General features: G+C 44.7%; 1 protein-coding gene across 3 annotated transcripts in view; it reads right to left on the bottom strand.

Moving 5' to 3' along the window:
• LOC128323774 (armadillo repeat-containing protein 12-like) overlaps positions 1 to 18,482 on the bottom strand; it is an 85,400-nt gene that overhangs the window by 11,684 nt on the left and 55,234 nt on the right. For 2 of the 3 annotated variants that reach the window (XM_053247505.1, XM_053247503.1), the window contains exons 1-2: positions 11,859 to 12,056; positions 8,040 to 8,197 (exon numbers count right to left, since the gene is read on the bottom strand). In XM_053247505.1, coding sequence (XP_053103480.1) covers positions 8,040 to 8,197; positions 11,859 to 11,997 — 297 coding nt within the window. In that variant the 5' untranslated portion in view covers positions 11,998 to 12,056. Of the gene's footprint in view, positions 1 to 8,039; positions 8,198 to 11,858; positions 12,057 to 18,482 lie in introns of those variants that run through there. The other variant, XM_053247504.1, reaches the window with a different exon arrangement.

Genomic DNA, 18,482 nt, shown 5'->3' on the forward strand with positions numbered 1-18,482 from the left:
CATCATCCCCAGCTACAATAAACTGTGACTGGGGTTATGGGGTGTCAAAATCCAACAACAGCTGGGGAGCCTCAGGCTGGCCACCAGGGACCCTTTTGGAGGGAGTACCAGCACTACATGCCCTTTTCGTTTAACTATAATTGTTCCTGTTTATAAAATAACCCGTCATTCTTCAAATGAAGGCTGTCATTGTCATGTCACAAATTTAAAAGCCATTTAAAAAAAAAAGCTAGGTGGGGCAAAGCACTGCTTGGAGTGGGGCAGGAAACCCACTGACCCCACCCTAGCTGCAGGTCTGGCTTTGAAAGGATTCCTCCTTGCTAAGAAAAAGGGCTGGTGTAAGTAATTTGTGAATGTGAAGAAATGGCAGGTTTGCCCAATCTGAATGAGACAGACAGACACACAGAGGAGAGAGAAGAGGGGCAGGGGAGAGGGGAGATGTGACATGCACCGAGTTGGCACTTTTAAGGTACGCCGCCTGGTGCTCAATTTGTATGATTGTTAATAAACTAAATATTACAATTCAATATCACAACATTCCTCCTTTGGAAGGAATCGTTTTCCTCCAAAAGAAGCCAAAATCCTAGAACAATATATTTCACCTCCAGATAGCACTTGACAACCTTTTTTGCAAGTGCCAAGATGCTGAAGTACACAAGCAGGGAAGCAGTTACTGACCAAAAAAAGAAAATTGCACTGTTTTCAGCAACACCCTGCACAGCAACTGGATTTCAGAACTTGATTTCAGATGTTGCAGCTCAACATTTAAAGTGATAGTACAATCTGTGATGTATCCCAGGTATAAACCGGGTATCTGCCAGCCCTGCTCTCAGGCATGCCCTGACTGCAATGTCTTAAAATTCAAACACAAAGAGAAAGAATAACCGATCCACAATGAAATGGATTCTAACCATGTATAATGGCTGCCATTTGTTCTGGTGTTGTTCATTCATATTTGTTATTATTTATTCATATGGAAAACACCAGCAGGGGTGGGGGCTCAATTTAGAATATGGAAATAGTACATGGGGAAAAGTTTAAGTGCTCCTTCCCCCTCCTCTCTCAATTGCCCCCTTCCAAAGTGGCTTTTCCTTTTTTTAAAGGCACCTTTTTTTAAGGCACCTAGGCTGTAATTTGCATGTTTGTGTTGAACAAGTCCCTAAGTCCTATGTTTGCTCAGAAGGAATATTTGAACAGCAGTCTCAGGATCACCCCTGTTTTGCTATGAAAAGGTGTTCCCTAAGTACATGGAGTTAAATATCTGTTAGGACAGCGGCAGTGTACCCTTTAGCTTCAAAATGCCAGTGTTAAATTTGGCAAGCGTATTCCACTTCTGATTCATTCAAAATCTTGCCCAGGTGCACTGAAATCATTCTTTACACTGCTCCAGCCAGAGTTTTATTATCTCCAAAAGGAACATCTTCAGCAGTATGTTCCTAGCCTTGAAACCTGTGTATTATATGGACAAAATGCTGCCATTTACTTACTTACTTATTTTATACACCACCCTTTCATAAACATTTCAAAAGCCATGTTTAAAATCAGCTATTCAGTAGAGAAGAAGTCCTCATATTATATAAGGTAAGGAGATCACAGGTGCATGGACTAATTAGCTTAACAGCAACCTATGAGCGGAACACACAGGCAGCATCCACACGTAACATGAATCCAGAGGTGAAGGGACCTCCAGTTTTAGAAACTACATCCAAATGCAGACAACCACTGTTTTGTGAAAAAATGGACCCGCTGTTTCCCTCCTGGACTCCAATGTGTACCTTTTGAATTAAATTTCACTGCCTGTGCCTCCAGTTTTGTGGTGCCAGCATTATATCCAACACTGGCAATGTAGTCCACCCCCCAAAAAAAGCAGGGAAGAAGCTGCTTTTGGCGGCTAGTGGCAATAGAATTGCGTGTGGTAATTACATGTAACCACAGAATTACATGTGGTAAAATGATATAAAGTGTATGTCTTTTGGTCAACAGGGTTGGAAAATTCATTACATTTAGAAGTGTAATGGCAATATATACAATATACTTCATTAAAGAAGGAAGCCCTGGCAGTTAGTCCCCCTCCTTTCTGCAGTTAGTGAGACTGCAGAAAGGGAACTCTCAATTTCGTCTGAATGCGAATGGGAGATTGGGCAGGGGGCACAGAACCATGGGTCCACTGGACTCGCAGTTTCGTGTTACGTCTGAAAGCCACCAGTGAAAATAACTCAACCCTTACAATGCAGGTTTACGAACACTTTATTACTAAGATAGAATGAACTATCCATGGAAAAAACAAATAAACATATGAATACAGCAACAATACTTTGCTGACCATGCATAAATTCTATTAACACTGTAAAATCAAGATCCTCATTGAGGCCCCTAGGAACTAAGCAGTTCAATCTAAGGATCAATTTAGCCTCTTTTAACAACAAGATCTTATCAGGGCATGAGGATATATTTTGTAAAGCCCAGAATGAAAAATCTGATAAAGTAAGTTTCTGTTGTAAACAGTGTTTGACCAATGGTGCTATGGTATTTTTAGGTCTGGTGTTACATAAATAGGAACATAGGAACATAGGAAATTGCCATATACTGAGTCAGACAATTGGTCTATCTAGCTCAGTATTGTCTTCACAGACTGGCACCGGCTTCTCCAAGGTTGCAGGCAGGAATCTCTCTCAGCCCTATCTTGGAGAAGCCAGGGATGGAACTTGAAGCCTTCTGCTCTTCCCAGAGCGGCTCCATCCCCTGAGGGGAATATCTTGCAGTGCTCACACATCAAGTCTCCCATTCAGATGCAACCAGGGCAGACCCTGCTTAGCTATGGGGACAAGTCATGCTTGCTACCACAAGACCAGCTCTCCTCTCCTTATAAATGTTTGCCAGTCCTCTTTTTTAAAGTTCTAGTAGTTTTGCCCCCACACAGTAAAAGACAGGAACATTGAACAGCATTAACTACAGAAGCAGAATTATATGTGGTAAAATGATATAAAGTGTATGTCTTTTGGTCAACAGGGCTGGAAAATATTTTACATTTAGAAGTGTAACAGCAATATACACAATTTCCACAAAGGAAATGTCCTTGGAGGAGACTAGATTCAAATATGGAAATCAACTGTTTTAAGAGAAGGGAGGTATCATTTGGGACAAGGCAATTAGAGATGTTTCTTGTACAACTAAAGGAAATGATAGGTTTAGACTGACAGCCAGGAATATCTGGCACCAAAAACCAATATTTAAACATTGCCTTTGCAAGTCTGGTGGCTATATAGTTAAATGGAAGAGTACATACTAATTTACTGCACTTATCAGAACTATATTTCTGATGCATTACTGTCTCTCATTGTTGATGAGCAGCTCCAACTCTGGCTTGTTGTATAAATGATAGAGGATAATCTCTACACATAAGGGGGCTATTCTCACAATCGAAGAAAATCGGGCTAGCCTCTGTTTGTAGTCGGAAGCCCCATAATATTTTTACATCTTCATTTTCTTCAACTTTTTCAATTTTATGGTCCCACCAATGTTTGGCTACAGGTAGCTTGTATTTTTTGCAGATGTTCCAGTGTATCATCCCTGCTACCTTGTCATGCCTTTGTTTGTAGTCAGTCTGTGCGATCTTTTTACAACAGCTGATTGGGTGGTCCACGGTTTCATCTGCTTCTTTACAAAGGCGGCACTTGCTGTTTGTTGTGGATTTTTTGACTTTTGCTCTTATTGCATTTGTTCTTAGTGCCTGTTCTTGTTCAGCCAGTATTAAACCCTCTGTTTCTTTCTTCAAGTTGCCATTCTTAAGCCATTGCAGGTCTTGGTGATGTCTGATTTTCCACTTATATTGTGCAAATATTGACCATGCAGTGGTTTATTTTTCCATTTTTCTGCTCGGTTCTTGACTTGTTCTTTCTTGTAGGCATGCTTTGTTTCATTGGTGTTGAATAGTTTCGCATTATTTACCATTTAAAGTGCATCTTCTTCACTGTCCCTGATATATTCTTCAAGGCCTCTTTTCTCCTCCTCTACTGTTTGATGGACTTGCAGCATTCCTCTTCCACCTGAGCTGCGAGGGAGGTATAGCCTATCGACATCACTGCGGGGATGCAGAGCATGATTGATGGTCATGATTTTCCTGGTCTTACAATCTAGCGTCTCTAGCTCTGCCTGGGTCCAGTCTATTATTCCTGCAGTGTATCTGATAACAGGTATAGCCCAGGTGTTTATGGCTTGTATGGTGTTCCCGCCATTGAGTTTGGACGTGAGGATTTTTCTAACTCTCCTGATGTATTCACTTCCAATTTTTCTTTTAACTTCAGTGTGTGCGATGTTATCCGCCTGGAGAATGCCCAAGTATTTGTAAGGTTCTTTCTCTTCCAGTTTCTTGATGTTGCTTCCATTGGGCAGTTCTATTCCTTCTGTTTTTGTTATTTTCCCTCTGTTCATTATTAATGCAGCACACTTGTCTAGTCCAAACTCCATTGCTATATCGCTACGGTTGTTGTTGTTGTTGTTGTTGTTATTTTACATTTCTATCCCGCTCTTCCTCCAAGGAGCCCATAGCAGTGTACTACATACTTAAGTTTCTTTTTCACAACAATCCTGTGAAGTAGGTTAGGTTGAGAGATGGCCACTGTGGATGTTTACTCTTTATATACCAGCATTCCTCTAGATAAGGCTATGCAAGTTATACTCTAAATCTTAGAAATGAATGTAAGCCACCTACTCATTTCATTCTGGAATTGGCTGAAATTGTCTTAAGTACTATTTTTCCTTGAACATTTTTTTTTCTGGTGGATTAAAGGTATTGCCATGCATTCTTCACTATACTTCATTAACAGGCTGGTTTATTTAATTTAGTTAGTTAGTTAGTTAGTTAGTTATTAGATTTATATACCGCCCTTCCAAAATGGCTCAGGGCGGTTTACAGCACAATAAAAACAATTAAAACAAGTTAACAATTAAAATCAAACTATTAAAACACAATAAAACCCAGCTTAAACAGCTAAAAACCCTGGAAATCAGGGCAACAATTTTAAACAATTCAAAACAGTTAGTAAATCATTTAAAACCCTGGAAGGCCAGGCCAAGCAGATAGGTTTTAAGGGTTCTCCTGAAAGACAGCAATGATTTCAAATCACGAATTTCTGCCGGGAGTGCATTCCACAGCCCAGGAGCAGCTACAAAGAAGGCCTGCCTCTGAGTCACCACCAGACGATTTGGTGGCAACTGGAGACAGACCTCCCCAGATGACCTTATTGTGCGGTGGGGATAATGTAGAAGAAGGCGCTCTCTTAGATAACTCAGACCTAAGCCATTCAGGGCTTTAAAGGTAATAACCAGCACTTTGTATTTTGCCCGGTAACATATTGGCAGCCAGTGTAACTGTTTCAAAACAGGTATCATATGGTCTCTCCAGGTTGCCCCAGAGACCAATCTGGCTGCCGCATTCTGAACTAATGGAAGTTTCCAGACTACGTACAAAGGCAGCCCCACATAGAGCACCTTGCAGTAATCAAGCTGGGAGGTAACCAGCTGATGTACCACTGTTTTGAGGTCATCCTCTTCAAGGAATGGGGGCAGCTGTCGAATCAGCCAAAGCTGATAGAAAGCACTCCTGGCCATGGCCTCTACCTGAGATACCAGGGTGAGGCCTGGGTTCAGGAGTACTCCCAAGCTATGCACCTGCTCCTTCTGGGGGAGTGTAACCCCATCCAGCACAGGAAAATCTAACTCACCCCTCAGATTCTGAGCCCTCACAATGAGCACCTCCGTCTTGCTTGGATTCAGCTTCAATTTGTTCTCCCTCATCTAGCCCATTACTGCCTGTAGGCTGGCATTTAGAGAATGAGTGCCATTTCCTGAAGATGAAAAGGAGAAGTAGATTTGGGTGTCATCAGCATACTGATAACATCCAGCACCAAATCTCCTAATGACCTCACCCAGCAGTTTCATGTAGATATTAAGAAGCATTGGTGACAGAATGGAGCCCAGTGGGGGATGCCATATAACAGCTCCCATTTTGAGGAGCAACTGTCACCAAGCTCCACCATCTGGAATCTACTTGAGAGATAGCAGTGGAACCATTGCAAAGCAGTGCCCCCTATCCCCAACTCCCCCAGGCGATCCAGAAGGATACCATGGTCGATGGTATTGAACGCTGCCTAGAGATCCAAAAGAAGCAGCAGAGTCACACTCCCTCTGTCAATTCCCTAGTAAAGGTCATCCATCAGGCTGACCAAGGCTGTCTCAATCCCATAGGCAGCTCTAAAGCCAGATGGAAATGGGTCTAGATAATCAGTTTCCTCCAAGACTGCCTGGAGCTGGTCGGCCACCACCCTCTCAATCACCTTGCCCAACCAAGGGAGATTGGAGATTGGCCTGTAGCTGTCCATCGCTAAGGGGTCCAGGGAAGGCTTCTTTAAGAGTGGTCTAACCATTGCCTCCCTCAGGCAGGGGGGCACCCTACCCTCCCTCAGCGATGCATTTATGATATTAACTAGTCCATCTGCAACAATCTCCCTGCTAGAAAGAAGCAGCCAAGTCAGGCAAGGATCCAGAGAACAGGTGGTAGACCTCATCACCCCAAGCAGCTTGTCCACATCCTCAGGAGTCACAGATTGAAACTGATCCAATCTAATACTGCATGAGGGATTGCTAGACACCTCCTTCATAGACTCTGCAAAAATAGTGGAGTCCAAGTCGGCCTGAATACAGGAGATCTTGTTCGCAAAAAAACCATTAAAAGCATCATAGCAGAACAACCCTGGGGACTGATTTGAGGTAGAAGGAGCAGAAATCAAACTCCTCACAACCCGAGATAGCTCCCCCGAGCATGAACCTGCAGCCGCAAAGGCCAAAAACTCTTTTTTGCCGCACGCACCGCCACCACATAGGTCTTCAAATGGGTCACATGCTGTATCCTGTCAGATTCGAACCAAGTTCTCCTCCACTTGGGCTCTAGTCACCTACCCAACTGCTTCAGCCCCCACAACTCCTCAGTATACCAAGGGGCCATTTTTGAAGCAGGTCAGAAGGGACGCTTAGGAGCAATCATGTCTACTGCCCTGATGGGTTCCCTGTTCCAGGTTCCCACCAGTGCATCGATAGAATCCCAGCCGCACCGTCAAAATCCTCCAAGGCCTTTTGAAATCCCACTGGATCCAGCAGCCTTTTCAGATGGACCATCCTAATAGGTCCACCACCCCTGCAGGGGTGGATTGAGGCTGTAAGACCAACCTTAACCAGGTAGTGGTCTGTCCATGACAATGGGGAAACGACAGGATCTGCCACCCATGGAACACCCCCCTGATCTGAACAAAAGACCAAATCGAGTGTGTGGCCGGCAATGTGAGTTGGTTCGGAAACTAATTGGGATAGGCCCATCGTTGTCATGGCTGCTACGAACTTCTGAGTTGCACCAGACAAGCCAGCTCCAAAGTGGATATTGAAGTCCCCCAGCACTAAAAGTCTAGGAGACTCCAACACTGACTCCACAACCAGCTCCATCAGCTCAGTTAGGGAGTCAGTTGGGCAGTGGGGTGGACGGTACACCAACAGAATTCCCAATCTATCCCTAGTTCCCAGCCACAAAAATATGCACTCGATATAAGTCAGCTATCTCACAGGGGCCCTGGTAAGGGAAATGGTAATCCTATGGACCACAGCCACTCCATCCCACCGCGGACATCCTCTAGCCTGCTTTACGACAGAGTAACCTGGTGGGAGAAGCTGAGCCCACACTGGACCATTCGCCTCCCCCAACCAGGTCTCAGTTATGCATGCCAGGTCCATTCCCTCATCCATGATCAAATCATTCTGAGGAGCCTTGAAACTGAACCCGGATTTTATATACAGGCCTACGCCCAGTTATATCAGCTTTGCTCTTTTGTTTTGTTTTGTTTGTTTGTTTGTTTACTTAGCCACTTTTCAATTTAAAAAAGCTCTCAAAGGAGTTTACATGGCAAAATGAATAAAAATTAGAAAATGGTTCCTTGTCCCAAAGGGGTTCACAATCTAAACTGCATCCTGTGCTTGTAAATTTAGATTTTCACCTCTGATTCCTTTAGAAGGATACACTGGGTGATGGTATGAAGTGTCGTCCTCTTGGTGACGTCATCTAGGTGTGGACTGAGGGACTGCAGAAGCCGTCTGAGTTCTCCAGGGATGTTTGCTCTTGCTGTTAGACTTGGGCGATACTCAACAGAAAGCCCTAGAAATAATCATCAAGCAGTAAAACACCAGCCCCACTTGGAACAAAGGAAATCCAGCTCAATTTATGGGTATTTCTGCACCAGAAACTCCTGCACTTCTGCTTCAGTGCAATGGAGGCTATGGGAAATTCATATGCAAAGACATTTTAGTCCTTCCTAAAAGATGGCATGAAGGTTCCTCATGATGACATTGATCCCCACATGCAAACTGGATGGACCATGCTGCAGCTCACAACTGCAGCACAAGAAGCCATGGTGCAGCAGACATCTAGAGAATTGCCCAGGTTTGCCCGTGGCTTGTGGGGGAACTGAAATGCTACAAGACAGTAATGGGCAGATTTCAGGCTTGCAGGATTTATTTTGTGTTTTATTAGAACCCAAATCCATTAACCAGATCCAGGTACAAAATGGTGGCTTGGGGCAGGGGCAGAGCCAGATGCAAAATCCTGATTCAGAGGGCGGAACCAATTATCTACTGCACCCCATTAACTATATGCTAGTACAGTCTGGCTAGACAAGTACATATCGACATCTAAGTTATTACAGATTAGGGATTCTAACACAGAAATCTAAAGCAGGCCAGCAAAGCTGCTCAACAGCCTGGTCAAGGCAACCTGTGAATACTTACATTTTATAGGAGAGGAACACTCACTGAGGCCAAGAAAGAAGCAATTAGCACAAGGCAGGAGACTTTTCCTTTACTCGCAGTTTTACTAATGGCAAAAAGGTGCTTTTTAAAGTAGTGGCTGTCTTATATTCAGTAAAAAGAGAGCAACTGTCTTTATCCATCCACACAACAATATCTCTCCAGTGGCTTTTGCTGGGGTCTCCCTGGTGTTTCTTTTTAAACTGTGAGCCCTTTGTGGATAGGGAACCATCTTGTTCCTGTCCCTATGTGAACTGCTTTGAGAACTTTTTGTTGAAAAGCTGTATAGATGTACAGCAGTCCTTGACTTAAGATATCCTGAGTTGTTTGTAAGATGTTTGTAAATTGCCATCTTATTACAAATATACAACACTTGCCATGGGATGAGAAGCTTTTCAAGGTGGCTGCTGATGCATGGGCTAGAGGAGGAGTGGAGACGACAATGGTGGCTCAAGCTCTGATTGTCATAGAATGGTAGTCTTGGTGGCAGCTGCTGCTTCATCTGAAGCTGCAGAGGGATTAGCTGGCTTGCCCATCCAAGATGCTCCCCCGCCACTACTTCCTCTCCTCCTCTTCCAGGATCAACTGCTGTGCTGTGATAGCGAGAAGAAGAGAGCCCACACTACTGCTTTCTACCCACCTTCCTTCCTTTCCTGTCTAACTCTTTCCCTGGAGGAGGAGGAGGAGGAGGAGGAGGAGATACATGTAAGTTGCCCAATTGCCTGACTGCCTGCCTTCCATGGAAAAGTGAAAAGCCAGGAGGGGGCTGGGAAGGGAGTGGGTGGCAAGGGTGAGCAACTTCTAGTTTCACACCATCAACTTTTCTGCTGTGCCTGCACATCAGTAATTGACCCACCACCAGCTTTGACAGCAGCAGCAGGAGAGAGAGAAATAGGGTACCTGGGCCTTAGTTCAGGCACCAGACCCTCATTTATAAAATTGCTTCCTATGTGAAAATAGGTTCTGAGAGTTAAGACATTTCAACTTAAGACACCATTTTAAGAACCTATTAAGGCTATTCTCGCGACGAGCAAAAATTGGGCTAGGAGAGTGGCTAACCCGCTTGAGCAGCCCTCCTCTTAGCCCAGGATAGTGGAGCGAGCACTCCGCTAACCAGGGTTAACAGATCATGTGCTGCTGGGGCGCAGCTCCACACCATGGCAACTCACGAGGAGATCCCCGACCAGGAGGCTAAAAATCAGCCTCCCGGCTCGGGGGTCTCTCCAGCATGCCCTGCATGCTCACGCAGGGCATGCTGGAACTTCCAGGGGCTGTGTGGCCCCCAATCCCCCCAGCCCCCGCTGACTCCATAAAGGAGCCGGCAGTCATGTGGGCGGCCAATCCGGCCGCCCAGGGCTGCCTCCCAGCTCATGTGCAGGGAGAGCGGGCTAAGCCCGCTCTCCCCGCTAACTCTCTTGAGGCAGGTTTCACTGATCACGAGACCCGCCTCATTGTGTTGTAAATCTGCTGCATTCTTATCAATAATTACATAATTATTTGTGATTGTTAAGCCATTGGGAGACTTAAACTCTTGCCATTCTACTGCAAATCACCCAAGGATCTACCAGTAGATCCTAATCTAACTTCTACTCACACCCACTGTAAGAGAACAGCTAATCCCAGAAAAAATAAACATTAAAAAGTCCATGTGGGGTGACTTAAGCATTTGTTCTGAGATGAAACCTAGAAGACCCTAAACTGATATTACTGGCTACCTAATTGATGTAAATGACCGCATTTGCATGCAATGTGGAACTGCAGGTCCAATGGACCCGTGGTCCCCCCCCCCCAAAAAAATTCAGATGTCACAGAGAGTTCTTTCTCTGCAGTCAGCAAGACTGCAGAGAGGAGGTGTAACTGGCTGCCGGGGCTTCCTTCTTGATTGAAGGACAGCCCTGGCAGCCAATAGCAGCTGGAGCAAGGGAGGAGCTTCCTCCCTCAACTCTGGTCACTGGACAAGTCTGCAGTGCTGCATTAGAACATAATGCTGGAACCACAGAACCAGAGGTCCAGGAGGTGAACCTCACTACAAACCAAAGGTACAAATCGTAGTCTGGGGAGGGAAACCACAGGTCCATTTTTTGGTCTAAACTATAGTTGCCCACATATAGACAAACAAAAATTGAAACCAGAGGCCCCTTTACCTCTGGTTTTGTGTTACGTGTAAATGTAGCCAGAAACTGAAGAGTAAAAGTATTCCTGGGCTTAAATGGACAGCAAAGCTCTAGAAACAATTCTGAAGTTTTGCATGTTTGCCTTCCCAAGGGCTCTTCTGGTTCTTGCAGCCCTTCTTCAAACATCCCACTTGGCCCTACTGCTTACCAAATCCCAATAAGACCTCCTTTGCCCAGTGCTTCCAACAGATGCACCAGCCAACCAGCCATGTTTTTTGATGGTCTTAATGGATTTTAATATTTTAATGTGATCTTATGGAATTTTATTGTATAAACTTTTGTAAACCACCTTGAGATGAATTTTATGAAAAGTGGTGTATACATTGGACAATAAAATAAACAAATCACCACTACCCCGCACCTCTGGGCTCTCTCCGGCTCTTTCCCCCCTTTACCTTCTTTCTCTACAGATAAGGCAGACATGATCATAACAAAATGAGAGAAATATTATTTTTTTGCAATAGTAGTATTCTGAATCCATTGACATGAGGAATCAGCAGGAGCGAGCTGACAGGAGTCTAGAGATAAAAGGTGGCCAAAGCATGGGCAAAGCAAAAGTGTGTCATCAGCTACACCAGGGGTTCCCAACCTGTGGTACTCCAGATGTTGCTGAACTACAACTCCCATCATCCTTAGCCATAACAAATTCTAGCTGGGGATGATGGGAGCTGTAGTTCAGCAACAACCAGGTCAGTAACTGGAGAGAATAGAGCCACTGATGTGATCAGGCAATACATGAGTGGTTGCCAGACATTTACATCAAATGATGTATTTGCACAGCCATGGCCACTTTTTAAACAACAAACTGATCACCATCTCCCTATAGCCCATATGACTCACTGGTTATATTTGAAGACTCTGGTCTGTAGGGGGGGCTTCGGAACATTGCTAGGATAGCCTTGGCCAACAGAAAGACAGCCCCTGCTCCTGTAACTACCAGTACCACGTTTTGCCTAGTGAACAGATCAGAGTACTTCATCTTGTCTTGAGTTTCCAGGGAACCTTATTGAGCTCTGACCACAGGCAACCCTCCCCTCCCCCACGGAAATACTAGAGTGCTCATTACATGCTTTGTGATGTCATTTGAATCCACCATGACAACTATGGAATATCAGCATCAGAGTTCTCCGTGCTTCCATTTCTGGGATTATTTTTTAAAAAAAACCCATAAGATCCTGACATACTACTTCTCAAGAAAAGGAACCTTCTTTTACTCTGTAAAGGAGTCAATCCATCTGGTTCAGTATTATCCACACAAACTGGCACTGGCTTCTTCAAGGTTGCATGCAGGAGTGTATGTATTCCACAAAGAAGTTGATCTCATCATGGGCATGGTGGTGGATTCCCTGACCATTGCTTCCTCCAACAGGAGAACTCCCTCGTAGACAGCTGTGGGGAAGGGTCACCTGATTAATCACTAAATTTGCACTATGTTATGGAGGAGGGGTTAAGTATAGAGGGGTTTATCTTCTCACAGCATTGCTCTGGCCTACATAAAGAAGAATAAAATACCAAATACAATAGTGGGTATATGTTTGCACTTGTTTGCAAAGATGCCCAGAGAGGTGTACATGGTTATGTTTATCCCCACAACAACTCTGTGAGGCAGGTTAGGCTGAGAGATGCATGACTGGCCCAGAGTCACCCAGTGGATTTCATGGCTTAACAGAGATTTATATTCAGGTTTCCCCAGTCCTAGTTTACCATTCTAACCACTATATCGCACTGTCTTCCCTGAATGGATGGATGGATGGATGGATGGATGGATGGATGGATGGATGGATTCATGTGAATCCCATTCTATCTTATAAGCTCAGAGCAACTTAACAGCATTTTTTTTAAAAAAAGTCCTATCTCCCAAGACTCACATTGTTTAAAAAAAAAAAAAAAGCAAAAAGTACTCTGTCCCAAGTGTGGTGATGATGGTGTCTCTTGAGCTCTGCCCAAGAGGGATGCAGGTGTGAACTTTCAGCTCCTGGAATGCTCCTCCTCTGCAGCAGCAGCAGCTGCTGCTGCCACCAATGGCAACCATTGACAAAGGTGCTGCAGAGTGGACTGGGCTGTGGGCAGAGCTCAGTCCTCAGTATGACAGTGTCTCTGAATGAAGCAAGCACTCTCTCTCTCCCCTCCCTCTCCCCCCCTCTCCCCCCCCCGAATTATATTTACTCCATCAGCTGGAGTAATTCACTTGGGGGTGCTAGTGCTCAGGACAGGCTCTCTCTGAATTAGTAGTAGATTTGCTCTTGGATGCCTTGGAAAACACCTGGCAAGCCCCAGAAGAGGGCAGCAAAACCCATGAGATGGGCAGGCTTCCTCCAGCTATGTGAATCAAGACGGCAGCTCAGAAAGGGAGGATTGTAGAACATGAAGCTAACTCATATCTTAGCCGTGCCATGCTTGCTTTAGAGCATGCCAACACAGCAACTATTCAAGCTCTTAGAATGTTGTATAGCACACACCCAGAAATGCAGAAACACCAGGTAATGGTCCTGAGACATCCTTGCATTCACAAGAGGAAAGTAACCATGCAGTCCGTTTCTGGATCTGGAATAATTCTTCCCGGCGATATAAATAGGCAGTGGATTAAAATGGTGTGGAACATTGATGCATATATGGATCAGCTGTGATGTATGCTCACATCCTATCCCTAATGTAGTTCCCATGCTGATGTGCCAGAAGATTTAATTGTTCACTTCCTCCACTCTTGGAACAGCCAGCAGTAAATGCTAGCCTGAGTAGCCTCTTACCCACATTATCTTCTTTTATTTGCAAAGTCTGGCCTTGGCCTTTTTCTTCGTTAGTATCAGTCCCCAGGGCTTTTCTGCTGAGCATCTTTGATTTAATAAAACATGGTGGTCTACTCAGCTAAGCAGTACATCTAGCTCTGTATCTGTATCTGAGCAGTGGGAGGGAAAAGATGAGAACGGCGCTTTCCAGATTGCGAGCCTTACATCGCAAACAGAGGTGTAAACTGCTTTGTGGCACCAAATTCAAAACACATTAGAGATCTGTTGTAAGAGGGCAAGTCTCCTACAATGGGCAAATACAGTTTCTTCTTCTTTTTTGCAACACAGATGTGATGTCATAGGGCTGTGAGGCAGCAATAAAACCCGAAAGAAGGCATCAGAAATATGAACAGCACCTTCCTTACAACACAGGGGCTGCGATGTCAAAACACAAGCAATACGGAAGCACACTTAAGGGACCCGTTGCAACAGTGTGATAGCGTGCAATCTGGAAAGCACCCTGATGTATCAAAAAGCTGCACACAAGTTAAAACTGTGTAGTATGGGGAGGGCAAAATCCCTTCCCTTTTGTTATTTAAATCCTCTTGTCTGTTTATTTCATGAGCTGCTTCTTAGTTTGGCAGCTTCTTAGGCTCCAAAGGAAATTGCGCGGGGCAGTGGAGGTGGGAATCCCAAGACCACAGGTAGGAAGATGGAGAATCTCTCCTTTGGGACACAATAAAGATACAGAACAAAACAGAACAAAGAACAGTCAAGTAATTTCCCATGATACGTGTACTTGGGTTTCCAGTTTTCAAAGTTTTTCCAAAAACATTTCTTGGCAATGAAATAAGCACACATTGAACCATTTGCAGACGTCTTAAAATGCAGGATGTTGCATGCCTTTTGACCCCACCAAAAAACCCACCATGTGAACCACAACTTGAGATAGCAAAAGAGACCAAGGTTTCTGAGGACCAAACAACCTGAGATGATGGAGATGCATGAGTTGCTCCCTAGTCTGTTTAACTTTGTGCAAATAGCAGCTTTGCAGTGGCGGGGGTGGGGGCTGTAATTCAGATCTGGATTATAGCATGGGGGGGAGCAGACAGTGTTCCAATTCCCCCCACAATTTGCCCCACCTCCCAGCAGCTATTTGAGCCATTAGGAAAAGCATGCATATACATGTATGGTTTTCCTGTAAGGATTAACCTCTGTACTCCTATGCTGTGGTCCCAGTCTGGATCATCGCCCCCTCCTTCTGCACCAAATGTTATTTGCAAACATTCAAAGAGTCCAGAGAACTATTTATGCACGAGTCTAATCTTGTACATTCTTCCTTTGTTCCATATTTTTAGACATAGATGTGTCTTGCCAGAACTACAACTATTTACATGGGAAGTCATCCTCAAAACTTAGAACAGGGATAGAAAAATCTGGCACTCCAGCTGTTGCTGAACTACAACTCTCATCATCCCCATCCACAATAAATCATAGTTGGGGATAACGGGAGTTGTAGTCCAGCAAAAGCTGTATCACAAAGGTTGCCTACCCCTACTGTAGAAAATGTGATGATCATGCATGGGTTTCACACTTGGGATGTGCACTAATTGAAAATTGCGATTCATTTTGTTGTCAAATCAAAACCAGCTGTTTTGATTCAGACATGAATCTAGTCTGCTCAAATCCAAGTCGATTCAATTCGGACTTGATTTTTCTAATTTAATTCTAATTGATTCAACCTGTGCTGTTGGTCGGGGGCAGGGGAGCCTCACGTATTTTAAAAACAAAACGACACTGGGGCACCTTGAAATTAATTACCTTTATTCATTGCAGAGCCCGCAATGAGGAAGAAGAGGTGCACAGAGGCGCCTTTTAACCGCTCCTCTGATGGGAACGGAGACATCAGTAATTCAGAACTGGCAGTGGCGGGGAGGTGGTGATTGGGCTTCTGGCTGCTCGCACTTACTAAACTTAACTTATTTACCTAAGTTACTTACTAAACACCAGGCTAAGCCTTCTTTAAACGGCCTCTGCACAGGCATGGGGAGGCCATTTAATGGGATAGCCTGGTTAATAGCACACCAGTGTTCTTGCTAAAATAATGCCGGGCTATCCCATAAAATGGCCTCCCCGCCACTGCCAGCTCTGAATTACTGATGTCTTCGCTCCCATCAGAGGAGCGGTTAAAAAGCACCTCTGTGCACCTCTTCTTCCTCATTGCAGGCTCTCCAATGAACAAAGGTAATTAATTTCAAGGTGCCCCAGTGTTGCTTTGTTTTTAAAGTATCTGAGGCTCTCCTCCCCCCACCCACTCCATACACAGAAGGCCAAATCGATTTGGCTAGATTTTATCAGAATCTGGCTGATTCGATTCAACCTGAAATCTATGGGGTGATTCATTATGAGGGAGAAGCACTCGAATCAGCCAGATTCAAATCAAATCGATTCACTGCCAAATCAATTTGCACATCTCTGTTTCATACTGTTTCATGTGAACTAGCTCCCAGGAACTATTGCACATATGCACAGGACGTTGTAATGCTAACGCAAATCACTTGCAAGGAGTTGTGATGAAGCGACAAACTGGCATGTTTCAGATGAAGCAAACACAACTCTGTGACCTCTGTAGCTTGACCCTTCTTGCCCCAGGGAACATCTTAGTACAGATAAAAATAGCCTCTGCCCATACAATTCTGGTTGCATGTACTATGGACTCCCAAATCCACACATTTAACAGCTAGTCATTTTGTGTGTGTGTTATCTTCCCATTATACAGCAAGTCCCTACTTAAATCATCTTTGCTACCATTCTCTGTAACTTTTCTAAATCTGTGGTAACCTTTTCATTAAGGTTTTTTATTTACTTATTTATTATATTTTCACTTTTCAGGCAATTATTGTCTCCCACAGCAGCTCACATCAGTCAACAGTTCAGTATATAGTGAATTGGATAGGCAAGCACTGCACATAAATGAAAATAACACATGAAATGTTTATTATTTTTTACACTTTCATTTCTGTCCCTTGACACTGCCGTTGCTAAATACACAGTCCTGCCTTCTGCTGCATGCTGTATGATTTTCCTCATTGGATATCACAGCTGGCTGTGTGAGGGACATTCCACACACTTGATGACAGCTGGAACCATCATTCCTGTGAAATTGTGTTTTTGATCACAGAGAGGAACATGATAAGGCATAGCATTCTTGGGCTGGCTTTACTATCCACCCCCCACCCCGTACTGAGAGTCATTAACAATACATCTGTAACCTTTAACTGATTGTTAGAGTAATTGAATACCTTTTTAATCAGCTAAAAAGCATCACCAGTTAATTAGGCAAGGTTTTTAAAAATAAATTCTAATTAACTTGGATATTTTTTAAAGAAGATGCTAATTATCTTTAATGCAAGTTCTTTTAAAAACTGCACACAGCATATGTCATCTTAGAAGAGGCTTTCTCCCTTCACTCAGACACAGAAGGGAATGCCTCCTGCAGTATATGCACGCCCCATCTAAAAACAAAGACACGGTGCGTTTTCCCTTCAAAACTATTGTTTTAGTTATGTATGAAGATTCAGTTGATTAGAACGCATTGAACTAAGATTTCTTCAGCCCGGTAACAAGCAAAATTAATAGTGCTTTGCCCTGATCCACCTAGTGTTGCTTTCAGGGCCGGACTGGGGGCAATGAGAGGGCGGTGGAATGTATGTGGGGAGGGTGCCGGGTTTTGAGCAGAACGGGTGCTTAAGGGTGGGAGTATTCACTGCTGCCGAGTGTGGCGGGGCACAGGGGCGCCCTGCGGGTGGGGCCAGTGGGGCGCCCTGGGAATATGCCCTGCTGCCCTGTGGGCCAGTCCGAGCCTGGTTGCTTCTGATACTACTACTCCCTGCTCTTAGTAGATGTGCACAAGTACCCGCTCTTCGAGTGTGTGCAAACCCATGCAAACATATTCCGAGCACGGCTCCCATTTCCAAACTTGCCTCTGCCCACAGTAGCTGCAGCCTGAGGCAGATAGTGGAGGCTGAGGTGCTGACACTATGTGGGTCATTGCCTTGTGCACTATTCCCAACTCGCCTGCTCTCCTGTAGCACAAAGCAGCTACATTCACCAAGGCCTCACACTCCTTCTGTGGAAACTACTCACCCAAGACTTTCCCTCCTGCCTGCCTTCCTTCCCCACTCCCTCCCTCCGCCCTTACAGGACCGTTTTTTAATGCTTGAGGGTACAGGATGTTCTGTTCCCTTTCGCAGACACACACACACACTCTCTCTCTCGCTCTGCGTCTCTCTCTCTCTTTCTGTTCCTCACTTAGGCTTGTGGCCTTCACCTTTTAACCCCTGCTCTGCCGGGAGCTCAGCTCTGTAGTCTGCACAGAGACAACCCCAACGCTGTCTGCCGCCCCACCTCCCCGCTAACACCCTCTGCATTGCTCATCCCAGAAAAGAAAGCAAACGCTCAGTAGGCCTCTCATCAACCAGCAACTCTGCATGCTTTTGTGAGGGGGTTTCCTGAGGAGGCTTGGCGGGCAAGAGAAGTACCCAAGCAGTAACTAGCATGGGGTTTATTAGGTGGCTTAGAGGCAGAGCGTTACTTTATTTGTTTTTTTTTTCCCCTCTGACATTCAGTGGAAAGAGAAACCCCTCCTGTTGCCTGGTTCCTTCCTGTAGATCCTGTTGCCTCCTCTCCCTTCCTTTGCCCCTCCTTCTGACCCTGGGATTTTCTACACAGGTTGACT

Source organism: Hemicordylus capensis, chromosome 4, assembly GCF_027244095.1.
Source record: "Hemicordylus capensis ecotype Gifberg chromosome 4, rHemCap1.1.pri, whole genome shotgun sequence".
Taxonomy (NCBI): Eukaryota; Metazoa; Chordata; class Lepidosauria; order Squamata; family Cordylidae; genus Hemicordylus; species Hemicordylus capensis.